The sequence below is a fragment of the Lissotriton vulgaris genome, chromosome 11 (assembly GCF_964263255.1).
Source record: "Lissotriton vulgaris chromosome 11, aLisVul1.2, whole genome shotgun sequence".
NCBI lineage: Eukaryota > Metazoa > Chordata > Amphibia > Caudata > Salamandridae > Lissotriton > Lissotriton vulgaris.
In genome coordinates, this window is record NC_141699.1 from 84,737,232 (window position 1) to 84,764,586 (window position 27,355).

A 27,355-nucleotide genomic window follows, 5' to 3' on the forward strand; every position below is an offset into this window, starting at 1 on the left:
CCTGCTGGTATCCAAATGGACAACAAAAAGGTAGAGGCCATCCTGTTATGGCCCATTCCGGAGACAGTAAAAGGGGTCCAGAGGTTCCTGGGGTTTTCCAACTACTACCGTCGGTTCATCACGGGTTTCTCCGGGATGGTGGCTCATATCCCTCGTTTGCTACGCAAAGGAGTACGCTTTTGTCCGGACCAGAAAGCAGACAATGCGTTTCAGGAATTGAAGAGGCGGTTCACCACAGCCCCTGTTCTTGTGCATCCCGACACCAAACAGCCCTTCATAGTTGAGGCAGATGCCTCAAAGGACGCGTTAGGGGGCGTGTTGCCGCAAAGGAATGCCAGCACAGGACAGCTACACCCGGTGGCTTTCTTCTCCAGGAAGCTCCAACCCGCTGAGCGCAACTACACGGTGTCTGACCGGGAGCTCCTGGCGATCAAGACGGCGTTCGAGGAATGGCATCACTACCTGAAGGACGCAAAACACACTGTGACTATCTACACAGACCATAGGAACCTCCAGTTCCTACGCTCAGCACGCGCCCTTACAACCCGCCAGCTCCGATGGACCCTGTTCTTTAACGAGTACGATTTCACGATCACGTTCCGACCCAGAAAAGAAAACGCCAAGGCGGACGCCCTAACGCGACTGGAGGAAACCGATGAAGCCACGGATACCACCGAGCCTGCTCCCATCATAGCAGAACAACACTTCCAGGGCGTCGTGGTTTCCTCTGAGTTCATGACACAGCTGCACAAAGACACGGCCCTAACCGATCCAGCTGCCCTAGCAGGAGGACACAAGGGTATGGCTCGTATAAATGGTTTCCTGATCAGGGGAGACAAACTGTACCTACCTGGAGCGCTGTGCCAACAACAAGCGATACACATGTGTCACGATCACGTCCTCTCGGACCATCCCGGTTACCACAAGACTCTCGACCTCATACAGTGACAGTTGTGGTGGCCGGCTATGGAGGCTGACACGAGAAACCACATATCTAGCTGTGCCGTTTGCCTGCAAGGCAAGAACAGTTCAGAATCCCCTGCAGGCCTTCTACGCCCCATTCCGGTACCGCCTTACCCGTGGCACACCATTTCCATGGACTTCGTGGTCGAGCTCCCTGTTACCAAGAGCGGCCACACCACGGTGCTCACCGTGGTGGACCATCTCTCCAAGATGGCTTATTTCGTGCCCTTGCTAAAGCTACCCACGGCAGCTGAACTGGCCGTGGTCTTCGTGAACAACGTGGTTCGCCTCCACGGCATCCCCTTAGTTGTGATAACTGACCGAGGGTCACAATTCGTGTCCCGCTTCTGGAAGGAAGTATGTAGGATACTGGAAATGGAAGCGCGCCTCTCCACCGCGTACCATCGCCAGACGGATGGGCAAGCTGAAAGAACGAACCACACCATGGAGCACTACCTCCGCTGCCTGTTGCTCATGGTTGAGAAGGAGTGGTCTGACGTGCTGTGGATGGCGGAATACGCATACAACAACAGCAGGCATTCGGCCATCGGTATGTCTCCTTTCTTCTGCCTCCAGGGAAGACACCCCCGAACTTCAGCTTGGGAGGAACCCCTGGACAGCCCTTTGCCAACGGTACGGGCTTATCATGGTGCCCTATGTAAAACAAGCCCGGTTCGAACTGGCCAAAGCGAAGGACTCCTACAAGGCACACGCCGACGCCCACAGGCAGAAAGAACCCGAATATCACAAGGGCGACATAGTGTTGCTCTCCATTCGGCACTTCAATGTGCATGGCTCCAAGAAACTGTTGCCTTGTTCTGTGGGTCCTTTTGTCATCGAGAAGGTGATCAACCCCGTGGCTATGAGACTTTCACTCCCTGTACACATGAAGATACACCCGGTCTTCCACGTCACCCTTCTGCATGCGGTCCACCCTGGTTGCACCGTTCCCTCTCCTCCTTCTCCGGTGGTGGTGGAGGACCATGTAGAGTATGAAGTCAGGGCCATCTTGGGATCTCGCCGTACCAGAGGGAAGCTCTACTACCTGGTGGACTGGAAGGGGTATGGTCCCGATAAACGTTCCTGGGAGCCCTTGCCCATGCTCCTGTTCTGGTCCGTGCTTTCCATCTGAGCCACCCACTTAGCCCTCGCCCTGCTTCCCCTTTCTAACTTCGGGGGGGGGGGGGTTCAGTCATGGGGGGGGGGGAAGAGGGAGGGGGTACTGTCGCGTTGCGGCATTTTTGCCGTTCCGAACAGCCACTAAACACATGCAGGCATCGGGATCCTCACCTCTGGGCGCCAGCTCCGATGGACCCTGTTCTTCAACGAGTACGATTTCACGATCACGTTCCGACCCGGAAAAGAAAACGCCAAGGCGGACGCCCTAACGGAACTGGAGGAAACCGATGAAGCCACGGATACCACCGAGCCTGCTCCCATCATAGCGGAACAACACTTCCAGGGCGTGGTGGTTTCCTCTGAGTTCATGACACAGCTGCACAAAGACACGGCCCTAACCGATCCAGCTGCCCTAGCAGGAGGACACAAGGGTGTGGCTCGTGTAAATGGTTTCCTATTCAGGGGAGACAACCTGTACCCTACCTGGAGCGCTGTGCCAACAACAAGCGATATGCATGTGTCACGATCACGTCCTCTCGGGCCATCCCGGTTACCACAAGACTCTCGACCTCATACCAAGACAGTTGTGGTGGCCGGCTATGGAGGCTGACACGAGAAACCACGTATCTAGCTGTGCCGTTTGCCTGCAAGGCAAGAACAGTTCAGAATCCTCTGCAGGCCTTCTACGCCCCATTCCAGTACCGCCTTACCCGTGGCACACCATTTCCATGGACTTCGTGGTCGAGCTCCCTGTTACAAAGACCGGCCACACCACGGTGCTCACCGTGGTGGACCATCTCTCCAAGATGGGTCATTTCGCGCCCTTGCTAAAGCTACCCACGGCAGCCGAACTGGCCGTGGTCTTCTTGAACAACGTGGTTCGCCTCCACTGCATCCCCTCAGTTGTGATAACTGACCGAGGGTCACTATTCGTGTCCCGCTTCTGGAAGGAAGTATGCAGGATACTGGAAATGGAAGCGCGCCTCTCCTCCGCGTACCATCCCCAGACGGATGGGCAAGCTGAAAGAACGAACCACACCATGGAGTAGTACCTCCGCTGCCTGTTGCTCATGGTTGAGAAGGAGTGGTCTGACGTGCTGTGGATGGCGGAATACGCATACAACAACAGCAGGCATTCGGCCATCGGTATGTCTCCTTTCTTCTGCCTCCAGGGACGACAGCCCCGCCCTTCAGCTTGGGAGGAACCCCTGGACAGCCCTTTGCCAACGGTACGGGCTTATCATGGTGCCCTGTGTAGCCTCTGGCAACAAGCCCGGTTCGAACTGGCCAAAGCGAAGGACTCCTACAAGGCACACGCCGACGCCCACAGGCAGAAAGAACCAGAATATCACAAGGGCGACAAAGTGTGGCTCTCCATTCGGCACCTCAACGTGCATGGCTCCAAGAAACTGTTGCCTTGTTCTGTGGGTCCTTTTGTCATCGAGAAGGTGATCAACCCCGTGGCTATGAGACTTTCACTCCCTGTACACATGAAGATACACCCGGTCTTCCACGTCTCCCTTCTGCATGCGGTCCACCCTGGTTGCACCGTTCCCTCTCCTCCTTCTCCGGTGGTGGTGGAGGACCATGTAGAGTATGAAGTCAGGGCCATCTTGGGATCTCGCCGTACCAGAGGGAAGCTCTACTACCTGGTGGACTGGAAGGGGTATGGTCCCGATGAACGTTCCTGGGAGCCCTTGTCCCATGTACGCCATGCTCCTGTTCTGGTCCGTGCTTTCCATCTGAGCCACCCGCTTAGCCCTCGCCCTGCTTCCCCTTTCTAACTCCAGTGGGTTCTGTCTTGGGGAAGGGGGGGAGGGGGGTGGGAGGGATAGGGAGGGTGGGGTTCTGTCATGTTGCGGCATTTTCGCCGTTCTGAACGGCCACTAAACACATGCAGGCATCGGGATCCTCACTTCCGGGCGGAAGTGAGGTCCCGGTCTAGTTCTACTTGTAACAAAGCACTTCTGGAGAAACGCTTAAACGCTGCGTTTCCCGCCAGCTCTGTGCTTCAGATCCTGTCCTGAGCCTGTATGGAACCCAGAAGACGCTGCGGACTGCTCCCTGTCTTCTGCCCTCGCCGCACTGAAGCGCTTGCCTCGGATATCACCCACGGACGGTTCCGCGCTGGAGCGCTGCTGATAACTTTCCATAGCCGCATGACAACGCTTGCAGTGAGCCTTTCCTTCTCGTGAGTAACGCGCGTGAAGTGCAACTGTATGTGCACCCTTCAGCGCAGGAGCGCTATTGAGTCTTTGTTCTGGGCCGCGCTATAGCGCTTACCCTTGGAGTTTTCTTTTGGCCATCATCGCGCAGGAGCGCTACTTTGGTTTGTTCTGTACTTTGTACCGCGCTGGAGCGCTGTATCCTTGGTTATTCTTCACCGCGCAATAGCGTATTGTTTGTTTGCATTTGTGAGCGCAGGAGCGCTTGAAAGTCTGTGGTTATCCTTTGTTTTCCCAATCTCCACGCAGGAGCCTCTTATTTTACATTGTTGATCATTATAACTGCGCAGGAGCACTTGTAATTGGAGGTTATCCTTGTTTGCCGGAGCGCTTTCCCTTGTTTGGTTATTGTTGCGAATGGATGCTTACCTTGGTTCTCATTCCTTTTCATTGTTTACAGAGTCCACATGAGCCATGGTGAGTCTATGGAGCAGGTGCTCATTCCTGGATGTGTTTAGTGCTCTACCCTGAAGTGGGAGGTGTGGTATATCCTAATCGGGTCCTTCTTGTTTCCGCAGTTATTGCAAGATCCTTCTCTACTCTACAACCACCAAGACCTCATCTTTTCTTTGTTTGGCTCCCTTCCCTGGTTACAACCCATCCCTGCTGGGTGCCACTCTCCGCACAGGTCAGGTGGGTACAGGGACGGTGGCTCTTGTCGTCTCTGTGGAATCGCTTAACAAGCAAAGGTGAGTCTTGTGGGGCATCTGACAGATAGCCCCGGTGTCTGATGTGATGTGTTCTCCTCTGGAGAAATAAACCTGTTCTTCGCCTTCCAATTTCCAGCGCCTGCCTCGTTATTTTGATCGCTAATCTTAGGGTGAATTAGAGGTGGTTTGCACCAAGCGGCATCGAAAGTCTTGGGAGTCTCGCTGCTCTTCATCAATATATACGGTAAATCAAAGCTCCTGTCATGCGAATATGGGTAGATACCTTTTCTGAATAGAGACAATCCAAATCTGTAGAAAACATTTGTGAAACTCTGTGGAGGTGGTTATAATTTTTTTTTAAAGATAACACTTTGACTGTAACGGTCTCTAAGAGGATCATGAGATGAGCTGAAAAATATAAACAGGAGAATTTTAAGAGTTTTTCAGGTGGCATGGCTGCATTCTAAGCAGACGTGTAGAGGACAATGTAAAGGCCAAGGCTTTAGACTGCAGAGCATTACAGTCCTTGAGTGTAGCAGTGTTTTCTTAAAAGTACCAGAAAATCTGATGATTTGAGGAGTGAACCATGCATTCAGGTCAGCGTTCTAATATCTGAAGAGAAGAACTGGGAGTTGGGTCTTTTCCATGAATGCACTTATGAGAGAGCCTGACGAGCCTGGAGATGAATCGATAATTACTAGGGAGCCAAAAGAGTCAGCCCAGGGTGGACGAGATGTCCATATCTAGTGAGATCCCTGGCCGAGGTCCTGAGAAAGCGATCGCCAATCAGTTCACTCTTTGGAGCCTCTGCTGCTGCCTGTAGAGTTAAAGGGAAGCCATGGCAGTGCCTGCTGTGCGGGTGACTCAAGCTCTCAGTGGTGGTCACAGGGTGGAAGAGATGCAGGCTACAAAAGAGATCACTCTGAATCACTGGAGATTCTGCAAGATATCAGTTGGTACATGGCCCTTAAATTCATGCAAGGCTGTGCAAAAATGACGGCGTTGGAAAGAGGACTCTCACTTGGAGTTTACAAGGATTCAGGGAACGCTCGTTAGGAGGACAAGATTGAGATTGCTGGGTAGCAGAGGCTCCAAAGAGTGGGAGAGATGAAGATGATTTGGGTGTTCATGAAACGCCAGTGGAGGTTTTGCTGAGAGCATGTGGAGGTTTCGCTGGGAGCCTGTAGAGGCTTTGCTGAGAACCCAAGAAGGCCACACAGAGAACCCAAGGAGGCTTCAGCAAGAACCTGTGCTGTCTGAAAGTGGGTGGACTGCCAATGTATCAGTCTTGATGTCTGGTTTCCATGTAGTCAGTACAGCTGGTATTTTGGAAATCCCAAGTAGAGATGCCTGGTGCAGTTCAGATTAATTAGTGGTGAGGAGACGATAAATGGTCTCAAATCAGCTAAGACAAATGTGTTTTCTGGGTAGTCAGTGTTGTCACAAGTGGACCAATCAGTTTAACCACCAAGCTTTGTCCACATTACTTGCAACTTAAGAAAATTACTTTCCTTTCAAAGACCTCCTTAGAAAAGGCCATTCTGCAGAGATAAACACATCTTATATGTCTAGTATAGAACAAGACACCTCGTTTAGCAGTTGCGGTTTGTTCTTTTCTTCAATTTTCTTCTTCCTTCTTATGCGTATCCCATAGTTTATGCTTTCCTCTGATAGATGGTGCCTATTATGGCTAGAGGAAGCCTGAATCATCATTTCAACTCCCACTCCTAATCAGCATTCCCCCCCATGATTTTACAACGAGGACATTGATTTTGATTGTGCAATGTTTCCATACTACTTTGGGACTTTCTTCTGTCATTTCACACAATAGTTTTCTCTTTAAAGCGTACTGGCCAGGCCAGCTTCCACATGCAAGGTCTCCAATGATTAAAATGTGTAAGTGGTGGGCACTACTTCAAATTTATTGAGAAATTGAGAAATAAGGAAGAAGCGAAAAATAGAAAAACTGTGTCACAGGGATCAAGCAGGAATTAAAGGAACGTGTAAGTCTGAGATAAAGAGACAAAGTGCAGGATTGCAGAAGAAAGGAGTGTGAGGTGGAAGCAAGCTTAGGCTGTACTGGTATTAAGCAACCACTGCATTTGACGGCACCACGCCACTAAGAAAAACTGTAGGCCCTGCTCTTTTATGTTTTTTAAATAAGCAGTGGTCCCTTAAGCTATCAGGATTGACACGTGAAGGCGCTTTACAGAAATAATAGTAAATGCACAAAAATTACTCTCATAGAAAATGGTGGGTGTTAAAGTACAAATGTATCCTGGCTCTGACACAGGGAAGAGAGGATTAAGCAGCAGCACCCTTTTGCCTCTACCCACCCCCACACATACAAAACGTTCAAGCGCATACGTTAATTGTCAGCTGAGATGGAACCCCCAAATTGGAGATCCTACCTCAAACTAGAATTCCAAATTAAAAAACAGCCCTACTAGGACCCCTAGCTGCAAATGAAAACAGTCCTAGAAGGGTCACAGAAACTCCATTAAAATATCCAACTGCAATACAGCTTTAAATCAGATAACAGCATATACACTGCCCTATTAGTCTCTGCATTCAAGCAACATAGATAAAAAGACCCACGAGCGGCAAAAAATAAACTGCGAGTAACAGATTAGAAGTGGGAAAGATTAGAAGCTGAAGCAGGTATTGACTCAGGGAGGAGAGATAATGAAAAATCCAATAAAAGAGATAAAGTAATGTACACCATTTTCCTTCTTCAGAATGGAATAGAAACTTAGAATATTGGTTCTGCTTTATAATTGGTTGCCATCCAGTAAAATACAAATTTAGAATTTAAACAGAGAACTGGTCTGGTACTGCAATTGAACATCACAGTCGAGTTTGTTCATCCAGATTTTGGTGGAAGAAGAGATGCTTCATTTGAAAAAGGAAAGTGACATCACTCACTGTAGTGGACGCTTTGAGCGTATAGAGCACTAATAGTAGGTATGCCAGAGTGAAATTCTGGGCTGTAATAATTCATATAGCTATTCGGGTGCTGGGAATGTGTCTGATCAAACATAGGACAAGAAGTACCAAAAATGTGCTGTGGGCTGTTACTCTTGTTCCTGTTTATGACATTCTTAGCAAACAAAAATAAATTAAGTAGCATAGACTTTTACGTTACTTTTAAGCAGGAACTGACCAAACTCAAGGGTTTAAGAGGATCTTTGTGGGTTTTGATGAGGAGTCTGGAGTGACACTTGGGCTATGTTTGGGGGATGGGGAGAGAGAAGGGTGTGGGTGGGAGGATGGAGGAGGTTATATTAGGCACTATCTCCAAGAGCCAGTTGGGACACCAAGTGGGATCCACAGGGGGCTACAAGACAAGACAGTGGAGAGGTTGGCTCAGACACAGGTCCTTCGGGTGCTATGTGCAATGGTCCTTTGGGGGTATGTGCAAGGCAACAAGGCAAACTACAGGCAGTCATTTTGTCAGGGTCTATGTGCCAGGTTCCTTCATGGGCCAGGTAGCAGGCCTTGTTGTGCGCTGTGCACCAGGATCTGTTGGGGGCTATGCATCAGTGCCTCACAGCTATGTGATAGGGCCAATTGGGCTTTATGTGCCATGGTCCTTCAAGGGGTTATGCATCAGGGCCTATTTAGGGGTACTTGTGGCACCAGTGACTGTTGGGGGGGTGGGGGTGGGGGGATTCGAGTCATGGCCCATTGTGAGGGTTATGCACCAGGCCTGACAGGGTTATGCACCTGGGCCCTAGGGTTGGGAGAAGAAAATAGTTTTATTCATCATGATCTGTATGGAGCATGCAGCCCCATCAGAGGGGCTATGCACCAGGGTCATTGGTTATACACTAAATTAAGGGATACAGGTGTCCATGGAGAGGAATGTGTGAGGATCTTTTAAAGGGAATGAGTGGGTCTTAAAGGCGACCATATTTTGACTCTTTGCAGATACTGAAGAGCTGCCTTACCATGCTCTGGCTCGTGCTTCCTGTACACCACGTGGATGATATCCCCATTCTGCAGCGAGTACCTCTGCTTCTTCACAACCTTTAGCCTGTTAATCACTGTTCCATTGGTACTGTGGACAGAAAAGCAATGGTCACTGGATGAGCCTGCTCAAGGAGTGGACATAAAAAAGTCTGCATTGGGCATGTGTCCTATCAACAGCAACAAAGAGTTACAGATTGCATTCAAGGACCAGCAGGAATGCATCTAGGTCAAATTGCTTGACGAATTTAAGTAACCAAATTCTGATGGCATCTCTTCTGAATGTAAATATATTTCATTAAAAGTCAGGATCTTGCTTTTCTGCCACTTGTGGACCCTCACTCTCAAACCAGCAGGTCATCCACCTCACCACAATCCCGCAACCAAATGACAAGACCCAGGCTCCAACCCTGGCCATCCTTTTATGCTGCCAAGTGCAGACAGCTATTTTCCCATGAAGCACGAAAGAACCTTTGTAGCTGCCACCTAATGCCCATCTCCGAGTGCCACACGTTTTTTGTGAGATCAGAAATGTACATCAAGTCACTCAGATAGAGATTGTATACAAGAGATATCTGATCGGAAGATAACCAAGGCTGAACGTCTGATCTACCACCTTGACAAGGAGGCAGTCTTGGACGCCTCCAAAAAGATAGCACTCGCAGACACCTAAAGCAGATATGCTGCAGTCCTGAACCAAATGCACTACTTCAATTTTAGAGCATGCAAATTCAAAAAACATCGAGAAAGAGACAAGTCTGTAAATGTAAATGCAAATGTATGTGTCTTGTAAAGCGCACTGCTGCCCTGAGGCATCGTGGCGCTGTAGACCGCTGGGGAACCCGTCCTGGCTATCCCTGTGAGATGGTCCCTACTGGGTATCTCCAAGGTGAAACCAGGAATCCCCAGCAAATGTGGGGGGCCGTTGTAGAGATGAGGCAAGCTAATGCCCAGAGTTGCCGAGTGTTATTCCTGGTTAGAGTAGGCACCAAGGCGAGAATTATCGAGTCCGCTGACCATGGTCCACGACCATGCCGCGTCGGGAATTGAACCCTGGTCCCGGGCCGTTCTCTGCTTCCAGGTCTGCCGCATCTAACCAGTGAGCCACACCACTCTACTCCAAGTCTGACAGACTCCTGGCTTGAGTTGCCAGCCAGGACTCAAACTCCGGGTCCACCTTTGAGATTACCTCATCCAACACAGTCACCCTTCACACCCCACAGGCTATCCTAGAAGTCTTCTTCACTTGTTATTTCTCGCTCTATGCCGTAACTCTGCGACCTCCAGTGACAAAGATCAGCTAATTCATCTCCGAGTGCGCCTTCCAAGGGTCACACCGTTCAGTAGAAAGAAGCTAGACAAACTTTTAACCACCCAAGAGATCAAGCACCCTTGCCAGTGAATAAAACCTCGGCTTAGATGTTCTACCAATTGAGTATAACAGCACCTTCAGTTACCTCCTTGCACCTTACCTACCAGAGGAGGCCCTGCATGCCAGGGGCCTACTCCCCTTCCTATGTGAAACAGTCCTGACAGCTCTCCTTAATCCAGATCGGGACCGGACCCTCCTAGCATTCTATCGCCTCATCTCTATACTGGGTATGGCTTACAAAATCCTGAGAAAAATAGTGGCTGAACGATATGCCCAAATACTGCCGGACCTAGTCCACCCTGATAAAAATGGCTTCGTCCCTGGGTGGAGCACCTCCCAAAATATATGCCACCTCTTTCACCTGATGGAGCTGGACCCCCTACGTGTTCTCGATTTAGAAAAGGCATTTGACACTTTGGAACTGGAATACCTCTTCCAGGTTTTGGCTACCCTGGGGGTGGGTGAGTGTCTCTGGGCATATGCGAGACTGCTGCACGTGACTGCTGTACAAGACCCCCAAATCCAGAGTCCGACTGGGCCAGTTGATCTCCCTGCTATTCACAGTGGAGAGGATCACCAGGCAGGGCTTTCCCTCTGTTGTTCGCTCTCGCAACGGAGCCTCTAGCCGCCCGGCTTCAGTTGAAGGGGGGTGGGGGGTGGCAGAGGGATCCTTCTGGATGGCACAACCCACGCGGTCTCCCTCTACGCAGACAGCCCACTCATTTACATTCGAGACGTCCGTACGGACCCTTCCCTCATCTACATCACACTACATTCATTTGCACACATGACTGTATTACGGGTCAACTGGGTGAAATCTTGCACCTCCTCCTTGGGGGGCTCTTTGCTCCCTATCTAAGTCCTACTGGGTGGACGGCAACTGGAGTGGAAGTGTGACACTGTTCAATACCAGAGGATGCAATTATACCATTCCCCTGTAGACCTCTTCAAGGACAACCTCCAGAGGACATTCACAGTCCTAAAATCTCAGGCCCAGTTCTGGAAAACGCTCCCATTAGCCCGACAGGCAAAATAGCCATTTCCAAAATGATCATGCTCCCCCGCCTACTTTATCACTTTGCTAACCTTCCCGTTATCACCCCGCATTTTCTAGATATCTGGTTATCAAAAATGAGGTGTTGTCAAATCAAGATTCCAAGATTCTTTACTTTTTCTTTTGGGATCGGTTCTAGCCCCAAAGTATCCCGCCACCATGTTGTGGACCAGCTAGATGGCTGTTTCCCCAGAACGAGTACTTTAGTTTTCTCAGCGTTTAATTTGAGACAAATATGGTCTATTCACTCTGCTAGGCTGACTAGACAGGTTTGAAAAGAAGCTGCAGAGGTTCCATCATCCTGTGTCAGGGTGATAATAAGGTGTGTGTCATCGGCGTAGGATGCAATTTTAAGGCCATGACATTCAATCACTTCAGCAAAGAGGCGCATATGCAGATTAAATAAAAAGTGTTGGGCTCAGAGCTGAGCCCTGCGGATCCCTCCATAGAACAGGACTGTTGGACCACCCAAAAAATGTGATTCTGGAGGTAATAGATCAGCCATTTTAAGGTTAGGTATGCAACACCGCATGACCACAACTGTTCAACTAGAAGGCCGTGGGAGATGGTGTTGAAAGCTGCACTTAAATCTAGCATGATCAGTGCTGCAGTTTTGCCTTCATCAGCGAGGAGTCAGAGATTCGGATTCCAGCAGCAGAGCACAGTCAGTATTATGCTGGGGATGAAGCCCTGATTGGGTCTCATGCAGCAAGTCATTTGCCTCGATGTAACTCATCAGTTGTTGATCAATGTGCTTTTCCACCACTTTAGAGAACAAGCATTTGCAATGCAATAGGTCTCACATTTACCAGTTTTTTTAAAAGTGACACCTATTGGATTGCAAATTATTGTTTGTAAAAATGCCCATGCGGCGCTTTAACTTTAATGTCGGGAGCGGCCCGTTCTTTAGATGAGACGTGTCTAAAGAAAGGGGCGTGGCTGCCATTAAAGTGAAAGCACTGTCTTGGGCGCTTTTTCAAAAAAAAAAGCATTTGTTTGTCAAGTTGACAAACAAATGCTTTGTTTGTAAAAGTGCCCCGTGCAGCGCTTTCACTTTAATGGCAGCCACGCCCCTTTCCTTAGACTCGGGTCGATTAAGGTAAGGGGCACGGCCGCCATTAAAGTGTAAGTGCGGCATGGGGCAATTTAAACAAGCACCTAGAGTTGGTTGGAGCGCTGAAGTTTCACAGTACCATGTGCAAGTAGCTCAGACCCTTCTGTTTTTTTCCTTGCACAACAAGCTGTTGATGGATGGAAAGTGGGCCAGCACAGAGCTTTGAGCAGTTCCCTGCTCGGTGTTCTTAGATAACTCTCACAAGCTCGTGCTGCTGGGACTAGGATGTTTATGTCTGACGAGGCTTCTGAGCGTGCATTTATCATGGTGGCTCTTTTGTAATAGGGCATTTTGTGCAGCTTCTGGGTGCTTTTTTGGTCGAGCCTAGAGCAGCGCATGCTCCTCTTGGAATCGCTCTGGACTTCCGGCCTAAGGCTTGCGGTTACGAGCAACATGAGCGCGCACGTGCACCACTCGTGGGACGCTTCAGCTGCATTCCTCTCTCCTAACCGCAAGGCTTATGCCGGAAGTCCAGAGGACGCTGCATTGCTTTCACTTTCGCGGCTGCGTGGCCACGTTTGGTTTAATTAGCAGCTTTACTTTTGCCGCCGCGCGTGTGAATTGCTCTGGGTTTCTGGCCTGCTGCAATGTCCGTAGCTCTGATCGTTAGGCAAACATCTATCTCCTCAATGTTTGGTCACTCCCACCCCCCTCTCCACATCAGAGCTTAGTCGCGGGCGCCACAAAAACCTCTCGGCTGGACTACTACAGCTCAATCTGCTGTCTTCCCGACCAGCTTACAATCACACTTCGGCCATCCCACAGCACTCTCTAAGAGGGCCTTTCTCCTTCAAGGCAGGCAAGACTCTGCACTCCCATACCCGGGCACTTCACAGCTTCTCCGCCGCCCTCGTCCACGACCCCCGGTAACTCCAAGAAATCCCTCGAGGCTTTCCTCTTCGAAACTCCGTCAGGCGATTAACTTTTACAGTGCTTAGAAACCAGACTACCGTGCGCTATTCATAGACGGAATGTGGTCGGTAGTAGTAGTGATGGTAGCTCAGTTATCTGGGCTTCTCATCACTCAATGTGTGGAGAATTCAGGGCAAAACGATACTTTAGCCAAACAGTGTAAATTCAGAAGCAAGGAGACAAACACCCACACAACTACAGCGGGGGGGTCACGACGCCCCTGCATATATGTTTTCACTCATCCACCCCTCCGTCCATCCTTTCGCTCCTTCATACATCCATCTTCCCTTTTACTCTATTCAGCCTTCCTTTAACTCATCTAGCCTAAGCATGGGCGGAAAATCCGTTTCGCTCGCGGATTTTGCGGATTTTCGGTAAATTCGCAATCCGCGAGATTCGCGAATCTCCCGCAAAATCCGCAAATCCGCGAGCAGCGGATTTTGGCTCGCACTGTTCGCGTGAGTTCGCGGCTTCCCAGTACAACTTCGCGCCCCGCGAATAAGTGCAAAATTGCAGAAATACGATTTTAGCAAAACTGAAACTACTTACCAGGTTCAAAAGTTCAGGCTCATCATTAGTAGCCATTTCCTGTAGTGCTTCCTGAGGGGCCCCTCCAGAGTTCAGTTGCCAGTTGCAACTATTATGTGACCCTGCTCTGAACCTCAGAATAGTTACACATATGCCACAAAGGTCCTGAATTACAGCTAAGGGAGACAAGCAGGAGCCAGGCTGGAGGTTCAAATCCATTAATCAGCCCCTAATTCATTATTGTCAGTTGGGGCAGGGCAGGTGTTGTAACTAATTTTGCAACAATGAAAGCACTTAGCAAGTTCAAAAGATCACTAATCAGGAAGCACTAAGGAAGCAGGTGCCAGCTAAAAAAATATTCTGTGACACATTAATCAGCCCCAAATTAATTCAGGTCACTTGAGGCAGGGAAGGTGTGCTTGTTGCCACAATAATGTACACTGACTGGACAACCAGAGGGTGCTGTGATGAAACAGAGGGTGGCATGGGTGGGCCAGAGGGTGGCATGAGTAGTCAGAGAGTGGCAGTGGTGACAGAGAGTGGCAGTGATGAAGAAGAGTGTCCCAAACAGGCTGGACACGTAGAAACAACAAGTTCGCGAAACTTGCGACCCGACAGGTAAGTTCGCAATTTGCGACATTGTACAAAACCCTCGCGAACTCGCAGAAACCCGCGCAAACACACAAAAAAAAAATTCGCGAGAATTCGCGGATTTTGCGGATTTGCGAGTTCGCAAATCCGCAAAATTCGCGAACGCGAGATTCGCAAAATTCACCCATGCTTAATCTAGCCTCCCTTTCACTCATCCATCCACTTGTTCACGCACCCATCCATCCAACCATCCACATATCCATCCATCCATCCATCAACCCATCCATCCTTTTACCAGCCAGTCACCCATTCTTTCACTCAATCATTCAACCTTTTATCCACTCATGCATCCATCAATTCACTCAGTCATCCATCCTTTCACTTATACATTTGTCCTTTCACTAATCCATCCTTACATCCACCCTTTCTCCAACACATCTAACCTTTCACTGACTTACTCACTAACCCTTTCACATGAATTAGGAGTCTTTTCCTGCCGAGCTGCAGACAAGAGGCCATCAAGAACTTCTCCCCCCACCCCGCTGTTGCTGCTAAAGCGGGGGTTCACGACACCCCAGACGAGACAAGCAAGACCAGTGGCCATTCTGAATCGATTGGCTGTAAGAATACAAGGATTAGTCACTTCCACAACTCAAGAGGACCTATGGAAGACACCATAAAGGATAGAACATACAGTGCCACTTTTTAGGTCTTGCCTGACCCAGCGCATGCGCTGCCCAGACGAGACTTTTAGTTAGGGCTCATAAAATGCTACCATGGCCAGCCTAGAGCTACAGTGCATGCGCGCGGGCGCGCGCTTAGGAGCAGAGGCATCATATGGCAAACCTCGTCATGCTCATTAAGCGCCCGCGATCATTTTCACTTTCGCGGCACCCCTTTGATGTACTCGTTCAAAGAACATCAAACATCAAAGAACATGTTGTGTTAATGCTTTGCTGCGCCTGTTTGACTAACAACTTGCTTTCTCTTTCCACAAACTCGATGTTTGTGTTCCTTTATTTTCAGATGCTTTTAGTATTACTGTCACACACACAACCACACACACACAACCTCACACGCACAACCACACCACACACACAGCCACACACACACAGCCACACACAGCCACACACACACAGCCACACACACAGTAACACACACAGCCACACACACACACACACAGCCACACACACACACAGCCACACACACACACAGCCACACACACACAACCACACAAACACAACCACTCACACACACACAGCCACACCCAACCACATCCAACCACACCCAACCACACAACCACACACACAACTACACACACACCCAACCACACACACAACCACACACACACAACCACAACCACACACACAACCACACACACAACCACACAACCACACACACAACCACAAGCACACACAACCACAAGCACACACACAAGCACACCCAACCACACACACCCACAAACACAACACACACAACCACACACACACAACCACACACACAACCTCACATGCACACAACCACAAACACACAACCACACACACAACCACAGACACAACCACACATACAACCACAACCACACACACAACCACAACCACAAGCACAACCACAACCACACACACCAAAAACCACATACACCACATACACAACCACACACACAACCACATATCCACAGCCACACACACAAAACCTGCACCCACACACAACCACACATGCACAAACACACCCACAACTGCCCCCACACACACCACACACAACCCCACACACAATCACAACCACACACACTACCGCACACACTACCACACACACAACCACACGCACACAACCACACACAAAACTACACACCACACACACACACACAACCACACATACAACCACACACACAACCACGCACAACACACACAACCACACTCACACACAACCACAAACAACCACACACACATCCACACACAACCACAACCCCACACAACCCCACAAACACACACTACACACACAACCACACACACAACCACCACAACACCACACACACACAACACACACACAACCACACACAACCACAACCATGCACACACACAACCACACACACACACAACCACAAACCCCCCACATACACATCCACACACAACCACAACCCCACACACACAACACACACACAACCACACACACCACACATAACCACACATACAACCACACGCAACCACACACACAACCAGACACACAAAACCACACACAACCAGACACACAACCACACACACAACCACAACCATACACAAACGCACACACACGACCACATACACAACCACACATACACAACCACACACACAACCACACCCAACCACTCATCCACAACCACACACACACAACCACACCCGCGCCCACACACAATCACAACCCCACACAAACCACACACCCAACCACACACGCACAACCGCACCCACACACAAAAACCCCACACACAACCACGCACACAACAACACACACAACCACACATTCCAACACACACTCACAACCACACACACACAACCACACACACACAAAACCACACACACACAACCACACACACACACACACAACCACACACACAACCACACACACACACACACAACCACACCAAGCATTGGCATAGCTAATAGGTCTCGCCTTTGGGACCTTATAAATGTTTAGCCATGCAACAGTTGATGGGGTTGCACCAAGGATATTGTGCTGCATAACTAAATACTTAGAAGGTCCGAAAAGCAAGACCTATTGGCTATGCCATTGCTTGTTATAAAGTGTTTCTAGTTTGGAATTTTTAGCATGCTATTAAATCACAGATAATCATTGGGCATAGGACTGGAAACCTAGTGCACCCTAGCTTTTAGATGATTCTAGCGGACAGCTAAAACTTAATTAAGGAGACCTCGGACTGTGAGCAGTAAAGTTATGATAAGGTTTGTGAAACTGCACATGGATATTACCTTGTGTCCTCCAATGATACAAGTCCTGATTCTTCATCTACAGTAATTTTGCAGTGATCTCCGGATACCAGTTTGTTCCCAGGAAAGGATAGGTCACAGGCTGGATACAGAAAAAAAGAATAATCGATGAATCAATATTTAATATAGTTCACATAAAAGCAACACATTGGAAGGCAGTACAATTATGTTTCTTGAAAGACAGTACAATGATTTTATTTTTAAGACAGTGCTATGTTTAACATTGGGCATTAACTTATTTTAATGGTACTGCATCGTCTACTCTTCCTTCCAAAATTTGAATGCCGCCACTGAAAGAGGAGGGAAATGACTACACCAAGGAAAAATAAGAACGGATATTAAAATATTTTGGAAGAATAATATTTACGTTGTGTTATGGGGTTTTTGGAAGCTTTCCTGCAGTTCCTGGAGTGTCAGGATATAGAAATGAAGGTCCCCATCAAAGTTTGAGGGGCAAGCATAGACCTCCTCACTGGTTCTTTGTGGGTATGGTCTCCATTCAGCCCACCCAGTCACTTAAAGAACTATGTATACAAACAGCTCTCCTTGCAGGCCTTGAAGTGCCACAGATTCAGGAGTATTCAGGCCACAGTCGTGAAAGGGATGTGCAAGCAGCAAAAGCTTGACTGATCAACTTCCGGTCTGCTCTGTAAACAAAAACTAGGGAAACTGGAGAAGCAGCCGCACTTTAATTAGACTTCCTGGCCTCCACCCACCTCCACATAGTATTGTGCAAACAAACATACAACACAGTGATCTCAGATAACAACTGGGCACGCCAACACATATACACCACATCCAATCACAACACCACCTTCTCACAACTTACCCGAATTAGCAAACACACCTTCTCATACCCATCCCAATGCTATATACATGAGTAGGAAAATTCGAAATAACAAACTAACCAAAAAGTGCACTGAGAAAAGCAAACAACAGGTTGATTGCAGGCACATTTGCACTAAATACGTACTAACAATTTCACACAATGATGAGTCACATTATGCAAATATGCATAATTTACACCTATTCCAAATGCATACTAGTGCACACTGCAACACAGAATCACAAAAGCACATACAGGGACTGCTGCTTTCAGAACGCCAACGCCACACACAGAGTTCTGCACTCATTTCCACAAACATTCAATCAGACACAGCTTTCACATGGAGACTCATAGCTTTTACACAAACTCTGCAAGTATAAAGTAACCTACACTGTTCCAATCCAATCCCCTTGACAGATAATGTTGGTATTCCATTACATCGTTTTCTAGTTTTCACTCCTTTGTGAACACTAGAAAAAGGTAACAAGAAATGCTGATTTTTTAAGGCCTATAACAGTATTTTTTTATTACCCCGTTATTACCCCGTTGTACATCGTTAACTAAAGCCGTTACCGATGTACACCGAGGCTAGCTAGTATAATAAATACAAATATTACAAAATGAGAAATCCCTCCTCTGTGGTCCTATATCGATCCCACGTCGCTCCATTTTCCTCCCTAACCAAGTGTCTGCACGGGGCAGCAGTCTGACACCTCCTGCCATGCAGCCTTCTAGATAGGTCAAGCATTGTCAAAGCTAATAGGTCTGATGTTGGCTACAAAATATTTTTGATTACTTGATCAAATCCTGAAAGTTTCTATGCCAGAAAAAAAAGCTGTCAAAATTAGACTGTCCAAACAATTTCTGTATACATTTACAGCATTGACAAGCCTAAATCCATGCAGATTTATAATTATCCCCAACCTAAAACTGTAATAACCACTTGGCATAATGAGTATATGGGACAAAAAGGGGGTAAAGTAACACTACATCTAGTCTCACAGACTATGTGGAGGCTTCATTACAAGTTCACGGTTGTGCATTTTTACCACTTGTTATAAACAATATTTGTTGGCAATAGAGTGAAGATGTATTCACTCAACAGCATGCAAGTACAGAAGCAGCCAGTACAGTAGGTACAGCATGCAGTATCATAGTAGCAAAATACTGCATGCCTTTAAAGCAGTTAGATAGGAACAAGCACCTCACCCAGCTATGAAACCAAAAGGAAGGAACAAACAACAAGCTACCCGAGGATCCGGGAGTCAATCGACAATCCCGCAAGTTCAGCCCAGCCTAGGCTTATGAAGAGTCTGCATCGTGTAGAGGGGAGGTAGCTCCGGGCGTTGGATGGCCAATCTTCAGCTATGGTATTCCAGTTGGCCATACTCTATATCGACGTGTTAGTGAGCAGCAGTTCCACAACGCTACCATCCCAGGGTTAAGGCTTCGCATGAGAGGCCAGGGTCTGTCAGCTCTGCAAGATCAGGCCAGTCTAGGCTTAAAAAGAGTCTGCATTGTGTAGAGGGGAGGTAGCTCCGGGCGTTGGATGGGCAATCTTTAGCTATGGTATGCTGTGCCGTGCTCTATATCCACTTGTTAGTGAGCAGCAGTGCCACAACGCTACCGCTCAAGGTTCAGGCTTCGCATGAGAGGCCAGGGTCTGTAAGCGCTGCGAGATCAGGCCAGTCTAGGCTTATGAAGAGTCTGCGTTGTGTAGACGGGAGGCCGCTCCGGGTGTTGGCCATGCTCTATATCGACTTGTGAGTGAGCAGCAGTGCCACAATGCTACCGCCCAACGCTACCGCCCAAGGTTCAGGCTTCGCATGAAAAGCCAGGGTCTGTAAGCTCTGCAAGATCAGGCCAGTCTAGGCTTAAAAAGAGTCTGCATCGTGTAGAGGGGAGGTAGCTCCGGGCGTTGGATGGGCAATCTTTAGCTATGGTATGCTGTGCCGTGCTCTATATCCACTTGTTAGTGAGCAGCAGTGCCACAACGCTACCGCTCAAGGTTCAGGCTTCGCATGAGAGGCCAGGGTCTGCAAGCGCTGCGAGATCAGGCCAGTCTAGGCTTATGAAGAGTCTGCGTTGTGTAGACGGGAGGCCGCTCCGGGCGCTGGCCATGCTCTATATCGACTTGTAAGTGAGCAGCAGTGCCACAATGCTACCGCCCAACGCTACCGCCCAAGGATCAGGCTTCGCATGAGAGGCCAGGGTCTGTCGGCTCTGCAGGATCAGGCCAGTCTAGGCTTAAAAAGAGTATGCATCATGTAGAGGGGAGGTAGCTCCGGGCGTTGGATGGGCAATCTTGAGCTATGGTATGCTGTGCCGTGCTCTATATCGACTTGTTAGTGAGCAGCAGTGCCACAACGCTACCGACCAACTCTACCGCCCAAGTTTCAGGCTTCGCATGAGAGGCCAGGGTCTGTAAGCTCTGCAAGATCAGGCCAGTCTAGGCTTAAAAAGAGTCTGCATCGTGTAGAGGGGAGGTAGCTCCGGGCGTTGGATGGGCAATCTTTAGCTATGGTATGCTGCGCCGTGCTCTATATCGACTTGTTCGTGAGCAGCAGTGCCACAACGCTACCGCTCAAGGTTCAGGCTTCGCATGAGAGGCCAGGGTCTGCAAGCGCTGCGAGATCAGGCCAGTCTAGGCTTATGAAGAGTCTGCGTTGTGTAGACGGGAGGCCGCTCCGGGCGCTGGCCATGCTCTATATCGACTTGTAAGTGAGCAGCAGTGCCACAATGCTACCGCCCAACGCTACCGCCCAAGGATCAGGCTTCGCATGAGAGGCCAGGGTCCGTCGGCTCTGCAGGATCAGGCCAGTCTAGGCTTAAAAAGAGTATGCATCATGTAGAGGGGAGGTAGCTCCGGGCGTTGGATGGGCAATCTTGAGCTATGGTATGCTGTGCCGTGCTCTATATCGACTTGTTAGTGAGCAGCAGTGCCACAACGCTACCGACCAACTCTACCGCCCAAGTTTCAGGCTTCGCATGAGAGGCCAGGGTCTGTAAGCTCTGCAAGATCAGGCCAGTCTAGGCTTAAAAAGAGTCTGCATCGTGTAGAGGGGAGGTAGCTCCGGGCGTTGGATGGGCAATCTTTAGCTATGGTATGCTGCGCCGTGCTCTATATCGACTTGTTCGTGAGCAGCAGTGCCACAACGCTACCGCCAAAGGTTCAGGCTTCGCATGAGAGGCCAGGGTCTGTAAGCGCTGTGAGATCAGGCCAGTCTAGGCTTATGAAGAGTCTGCGTTGTGTAGACAGGAGGTCACTTCGGGCGTTGGCCATGCTCTATATCGACTTGTTAGTGAGCAGCAGTGCCACAACGCTACCGCCCAAGGTTCAGGCTTCGCATGAGAGGCCAGGGTCAGCAAGCGCTATGAGATTATGTTCGAGTACTCACTCTGAACAGAGTTGGATGAGTGTCAATGCAGGACGAAAAAACTAAGGGGCAGAAGCTCAAGGTGGTCTCTCATCGTCTGAGACACATGCTAGTATCTGCTCAGTCAATGCCACCCAGCGGTGTGCCAGGGGGCTTAACGTAAACCCCGGAGCTCCTCACTGCAGTGAGACCCTCGGCAGCAGCCCAACATGAGAGATATGAACCATGTAGCATGAGTAGGGGGCAGCATGCTCTTCTATTGCATGGTGATGTACTGTCTAGCCAGCAAGAGTCAGGTCGAGCAACCTCACCACAGCCTTGTCTGCCTTAAGTCCTACAAAGGTCCCCAGTAAGCAGAACTCTGGATTGTAGGATGGGAACAACTGTGCATCCAAAAATGAAAAACCTGATATTGGTTCAGTATTTCATCAGTGTCAGGCAGGCCGGAGCATTGTAAAAAGGTAGCCTCAGCAGAGCGGCATATTGGGCAAGACAAGGAGGTGCCAGAAAAATCCTTACTATCTTGGCTGGCAAAAAGTGGACTCTATGCAACATGTATAATTGGATCAGCTTGAATGTAGAGCTGTGTGAGACTTTGTGTGGGTAATGAGTTATCTTCCCCCATTCCTGGGTGATTAACAAACTGCCTATGTCTAATTACCGTTTGTCGTGGTTGTAGACTGAAACTGGGCCCGGAAGAGCCCCTGAACCAAATGATGACCATCTCTCAAAGTGTGCAATGCTTGCAGAAGCTTGTGCGTAGGGGGCTCCTGTGGCATCCCACATCATTGTGCATACCTGACCAGTGTAATGTCTTTTCTGGTCAAGTGGAAAGTTCCCAGACTAGAGCCATCCAGTTCACATAGGTAGACACACCAGAGATAGAGCTGGCACACATGGTACATGCTGCCGGGTCAAATGTAGGCCACACTTTAGAATGGACTCTGACACAGTTCAGGCTGGAGTCGTCCATTTGATGGCACGAGTTAGGGAATAAAACGGCACAATGCGCCTCAGAGGCAATTTGTGCTGGGGAGAGCAGCGTCTCTGTCAGGGAGCAGTTCTTGAGCCACTCATCATGCAACTATAATTGAGCAGCAACACAGTATTTCTCAAAATCTGGGACTCCCAGAACTCCCTGTCAGTAGGTAACTGAAGCACAGACTCCTCCCTGTGCCCCATAACATTTCCCCAAGGAGCACATTAAAACCCCTGAAAAAGGATCAAAGCTAACCAATGGGAGACTGTCAAAGTAATAGAGGAAAATGGGCAATGTCACCATCTTCGCTATTGCCGCTCACCCCAACACCATTATGGGCAATGAAGTCCATATTGCCCCTTCAATGAAGGGGGTGCAGTCCTCTATGGCGTCTGCTTTGGAATGATACATCTGCAAGCCTAGGTATTCAGAACAGTCCGGGACCCAACGTAGCACACATAAACCGAGGCCATGCAGCAGAAGTATGATACCAGGGCTTAAGGGGAATCGCATGACTTCACCCAGTTGACTCCGATCCCGGAAATCGTTCAGGTCAGCATCTTTAACATATAGTAACAGGTCATCTGCATAAAGTGACACTACCTGTACTGCCAGAGACACCGGAGTGTCTCATGCTGCTCCCGCCTCGCAAACCTGCACCACCAGTAGCTCAGAAGCAGCCGAGAAGAAAAAGAGAGAAGGGGCAGTCCTGTAGTCGGCCTCTTTGACGAGTAAAAGTGCCTTTCTTTTACCACTTGTCTATACAGTGAACCAACAATTTATCATAGCATTGTTTTGTGTTGTACTATATTTGTAGCACTTCACACCCTGAAAAGGCCCTGAAGTGCATGATTCATATGTTCCTTGGGGTGTAGGATCCATCCAGAAGGGACAGTGGCCCCGAACCCCTGGCCCGAAACACTGTCAGGAAAAGAGGGTGAACGACATGTAATGCACACCCAGAGGCGAGAGTGTTCCAGTCCCCTGAGACATTGTCAGACAAACAGGGTGAACGACATGTAATGTACACCTAGGAGTGAGACTGTTCCAGCCCCCTGAGACACTGTCAGACAGACAGGTAATGCACACTGAGAGGCGAGAGTGGCTCAATGAGACACCCTCAGGAAGACAGGGTGTAGGACATGTAACTCATAATGAGATGCAAGAGTAGCTCAATCCCTCTGAGACACTGTCAGGTAGACCGGGTGTATGACATTTAGTACACACCCAGGAGTGAGAGTGGGTCAGCCCTCTAAGAAACTGTCAGGTAGACAGGGTGAACGGCATGTAATGCACCTCCAGGAGCGGGAGTTGCCCAACTCCCCTGAGACACTGTCAGGTAGTCAGAGTGAACGACATGTAATGCACACTCAGAGGCAAGAGGGGTCCAACTCCCTGAGACCCTGTCACGCAGGCAGGAATAATGCTATGTAATGCACACCCACAGGGAAGAGTGGATCCACTCCCCACCCCGACTCCCAAGACACTGCCAGGTAGACAGAGTGAATGACATGTAATGTACACCCAGAGGTGAGAGTGGCTCAAATCCAAACCCCATCCGAAGCCCAAAGAAAACCGCAGTCTGCACAATATATGGGCCTGTGCGAACCACATTTAAGAGAACAAGGGTTAGGGTTACTAGGCTTCAATGAGTAGCGCTGTTAAAACAACGTGGTTTCATTTAAGAATATCAGCAAGAGTGGCAGGGAAGGTTGAAGGAGAGAAGTGGGGGCCATAGGCCCTACTTGGCATTACCAGGGATGACCCAAAGAAAAAATCCTCAACTTCCCCACACTTCACCTGGATGCCCAGGCGACTGGGAGGTCATCGGAAGAGAGGTAACCTAGATGTTAAGAGAGGTCTCGGATAGGTGTAAGAAGAGAAGGTGGGGAAAGATATACACAGAGATCAGAAACCCCCAAAAAATAACCTGAATCAGCACCACAAAACAAAATGGAGTTAGGTATGGTATTTAAAACAGCACGTTTTTCGAACTCTAGAGGTAACACTACAGATGTTAAAGCAATTGTTCACAATCTTCAGTATTTAAAAACCAACATGCACATTCATACTAGTATTTCCCCCTCAGGAATGAGAAATGAGAAAAAGTACGAAGGAATGGAGTTGTTTTGAACGCCAGCGGCTCAAGGGCTAAACCTGGAAATCGAGCCTATCAACTAGAGGAGATTAAAAGAATAATCTCAAAGGGACGAGGAACCGGGGCCTCAGGTCCAAATGGAATCCCCCCGCGAATCTTCAAATTTGCACCAGATTACTGGGTAGGGAGACTACAAAACTTATTTGAAGAAGTAGAGAACATTAAGCAATTTCCACTGAGCTTGCAAGGATCAGTAATTTCACCAATCTATAAAGGGGGTGATGGATCATCCCTGTCCAATTACAGATTAATTGCACTACTGGATGTAGACGCAAAGTACTACGCATTGCTAAAACTGGTAGATTTGATCACCTAGACAGACAAGCTAGAACTAATACCTGTCAATCAGACAGGTTTCAGAAAGGGAATCAGGACAATTACAAACATCTGCAAGGATCAGTAATTTCACCAATCTATAAAGGGGGTGATGGATCATCCGTGTCCAATTACAGATTAATTGCACTACTGGATGTAGACGCAAAGTACTATGCATCGCTAATACTGGTAGATTTGATCACCTGGACAGACAAGCTAAAACTGATACCTGTCAATCAGACAAGTTTCAGAAAGGAAATCGGGACAATTACAAACATCTGATCACTCTCGCTGATCGCCGACAAATACAAACGAAAGAAACAACAATTGTACCTTTCTTTTGTCGATTTAATGGAGGACTTTGACAGTGTGGATCGTCAAATCCTATGGGAAAAGCTGCGAGCCTGAAATATCCCCGAAAATATATTTAGAGGAATATTGCTTCTGTATTCCAACACATGGAAGAGAGTTAAACGGGGAGACGATTCAAGATTATCAAGGATGGTCACAATCACAAAAGGGTTCAAACAAGGGTGTGTGCTGGCACCGCACCTCTTTAATCTTTTTATGGCGGACATGGCTCATAAACTCAACAAGATCAACTCCCACCCACCTCAATTGGGCACACTATCATTATCCCACTTATCATATGCGGTCGATGTAGTCCGTATGATCCTAACCAAGATCCGCCTTCGAAGGTCACTTTCTGGTGTGCTGGAATATATAGCCGATAATAAACTAAAGATAAACACACCAAAAAGCAAGACAATGCTAGTTAGTGGATACCTGACAGCTGAACAGAATTTTCAACGTGAGAGCGAAAAGTTAGAGGAAGTCTCTAATTATAAATACCTGGGTTTCTACATCGTCAACAGGCTGAATCATCGGGAGCAAAAAGTATATATGACACAGAGAACAAACCCCCAGATCAGCGACCGCTGTTGGAGAGGATGTGGGGAATTAGGCACATTGGAACATCTGCTTTGGCGCTGTCAACATATACGGGAATACTGGGACACAATTATAGATGAGGTGGACTCTCACCTAGGCACCCAATTGCCCCGACTCCCCGCCTACATCCTGCTGGGACTACCCAATGCCCTGATGTACCCATTGAGATCTCACAGGGGCTGTCTCATAGCTATTGCCCTAGGGGCAGCCACCCAAAACATTGTGGCACATTGGAGATCACCGCACTGTCCCCCGCACACAAGCTGGCTGCACAGGTTATGGATGGTGCTTGGAATGGAAAAACTGTCGCTGGTACAAGCCGGGAGGGGTGAGGAATTTCCAGAGTTGTGGCGCCCCTTCCTAACATTGCTCACAAGTGAATTTTGTGAGTTGAGCTGTCCCAGATACCTACGTCTCCTACGACTGGCAGATACGCCAATTCCGGACCCACAGCCCTCGAAGAAAACACGAACACGTAAGGCCAAATGAACGTTCCTTTGCTTCCCCAAACGGATTATTATGAAGCAGACTTTTTCTTTGGTGGACAGAGGGGGGTGGGAGGGGGAAGGGAGTGGGTGTTAAGTTCCAAGGCACTTCAACAGCTTTATGTCAATGCATCGGCCCTGTGGGCACTATGTTCGCTCTTTGTTAACGCATGGTCACCGAGCAAGACTCGTATGTCTGACATTGCAATGCCTTCTTGTTTTTTTTCTCTTGAAAACTCAACATAAGATTTAAACCATAAATCCTGGGAGAGGGTCTTAGATTTCAGGGTTATCCAACGACATGATAGTGACCATCATGCATTGGCATTGGAATTAAAAGCCTTCAATCAAGGGAGTGTTCCCGCTATGGAAAACCCTATAGACCAAAGGTTGACTATTACCAACTGTAGGCGAAGGGCAAGATGGTCGGATCTTAGCCAATCCCAAGCAAACATGAGCTCCCTATATGAAGCTTTGGTTCCAGTGCACCAAACAGCATCCCTCTCACTAAACCAAAACGGAGATGGTATAGATCTGGAGATGGTGAAGAAGAATCACGCGAAACTAGAAGAGGTCACATTGGATTTCTTCTATCCAAAAAAAACCAGTAGAACAAGTAAGAATCACCCCCATCCGTGGTATAATGACCACTGCCGTAAAATGAAAAGAGCGCTGGTATTATCCATCAAGGATAATGATCGTCCGTTAATTAAACTCGCCAGGACGACATACAAAAAGGCAATTGCAGAAGCAAAGAAAGGATGGGAAATGGATAAGTGGGAGGCCTTAAAA

General features: G+C 48.6%; 1 protein-coding gene across 4 annotated transcripts in view; it reads right to left on the bottom strand.

Moving 5' to 3' along the window:
* Nucleotides 1-27,355, bottom strand: part of CHFR (checkpoint with forkhead and ring finger domains) — a 208,099-nt gene that overhangs the window by 141,019 nt on the left and 39,725 nt on the right. For all 4 annotated transcript variants that reach the window (XR_015300868.1, XR_015300869.1, XM_086942736.1 and 1 more), the window contains exons 3-4: nt 17,455-17,554; nt 8,908-9,017 (exon numbers count right to left, since the gene is read on the bottom strand). Coding sequence is in view for 2 of the 4 variants with exons in the window: in XM_086942736.1 (XP_086798862.1) it covers nt 8,908-9,017; nt 17,455-17,554 (210 nt within the window). In the remaining 2 variants the exon portion in view is untranslated. The remainder of the gene's footprint in view (nt 1-8,907; nt 9,018-17,454; nt 17,555-27,355) is intronic.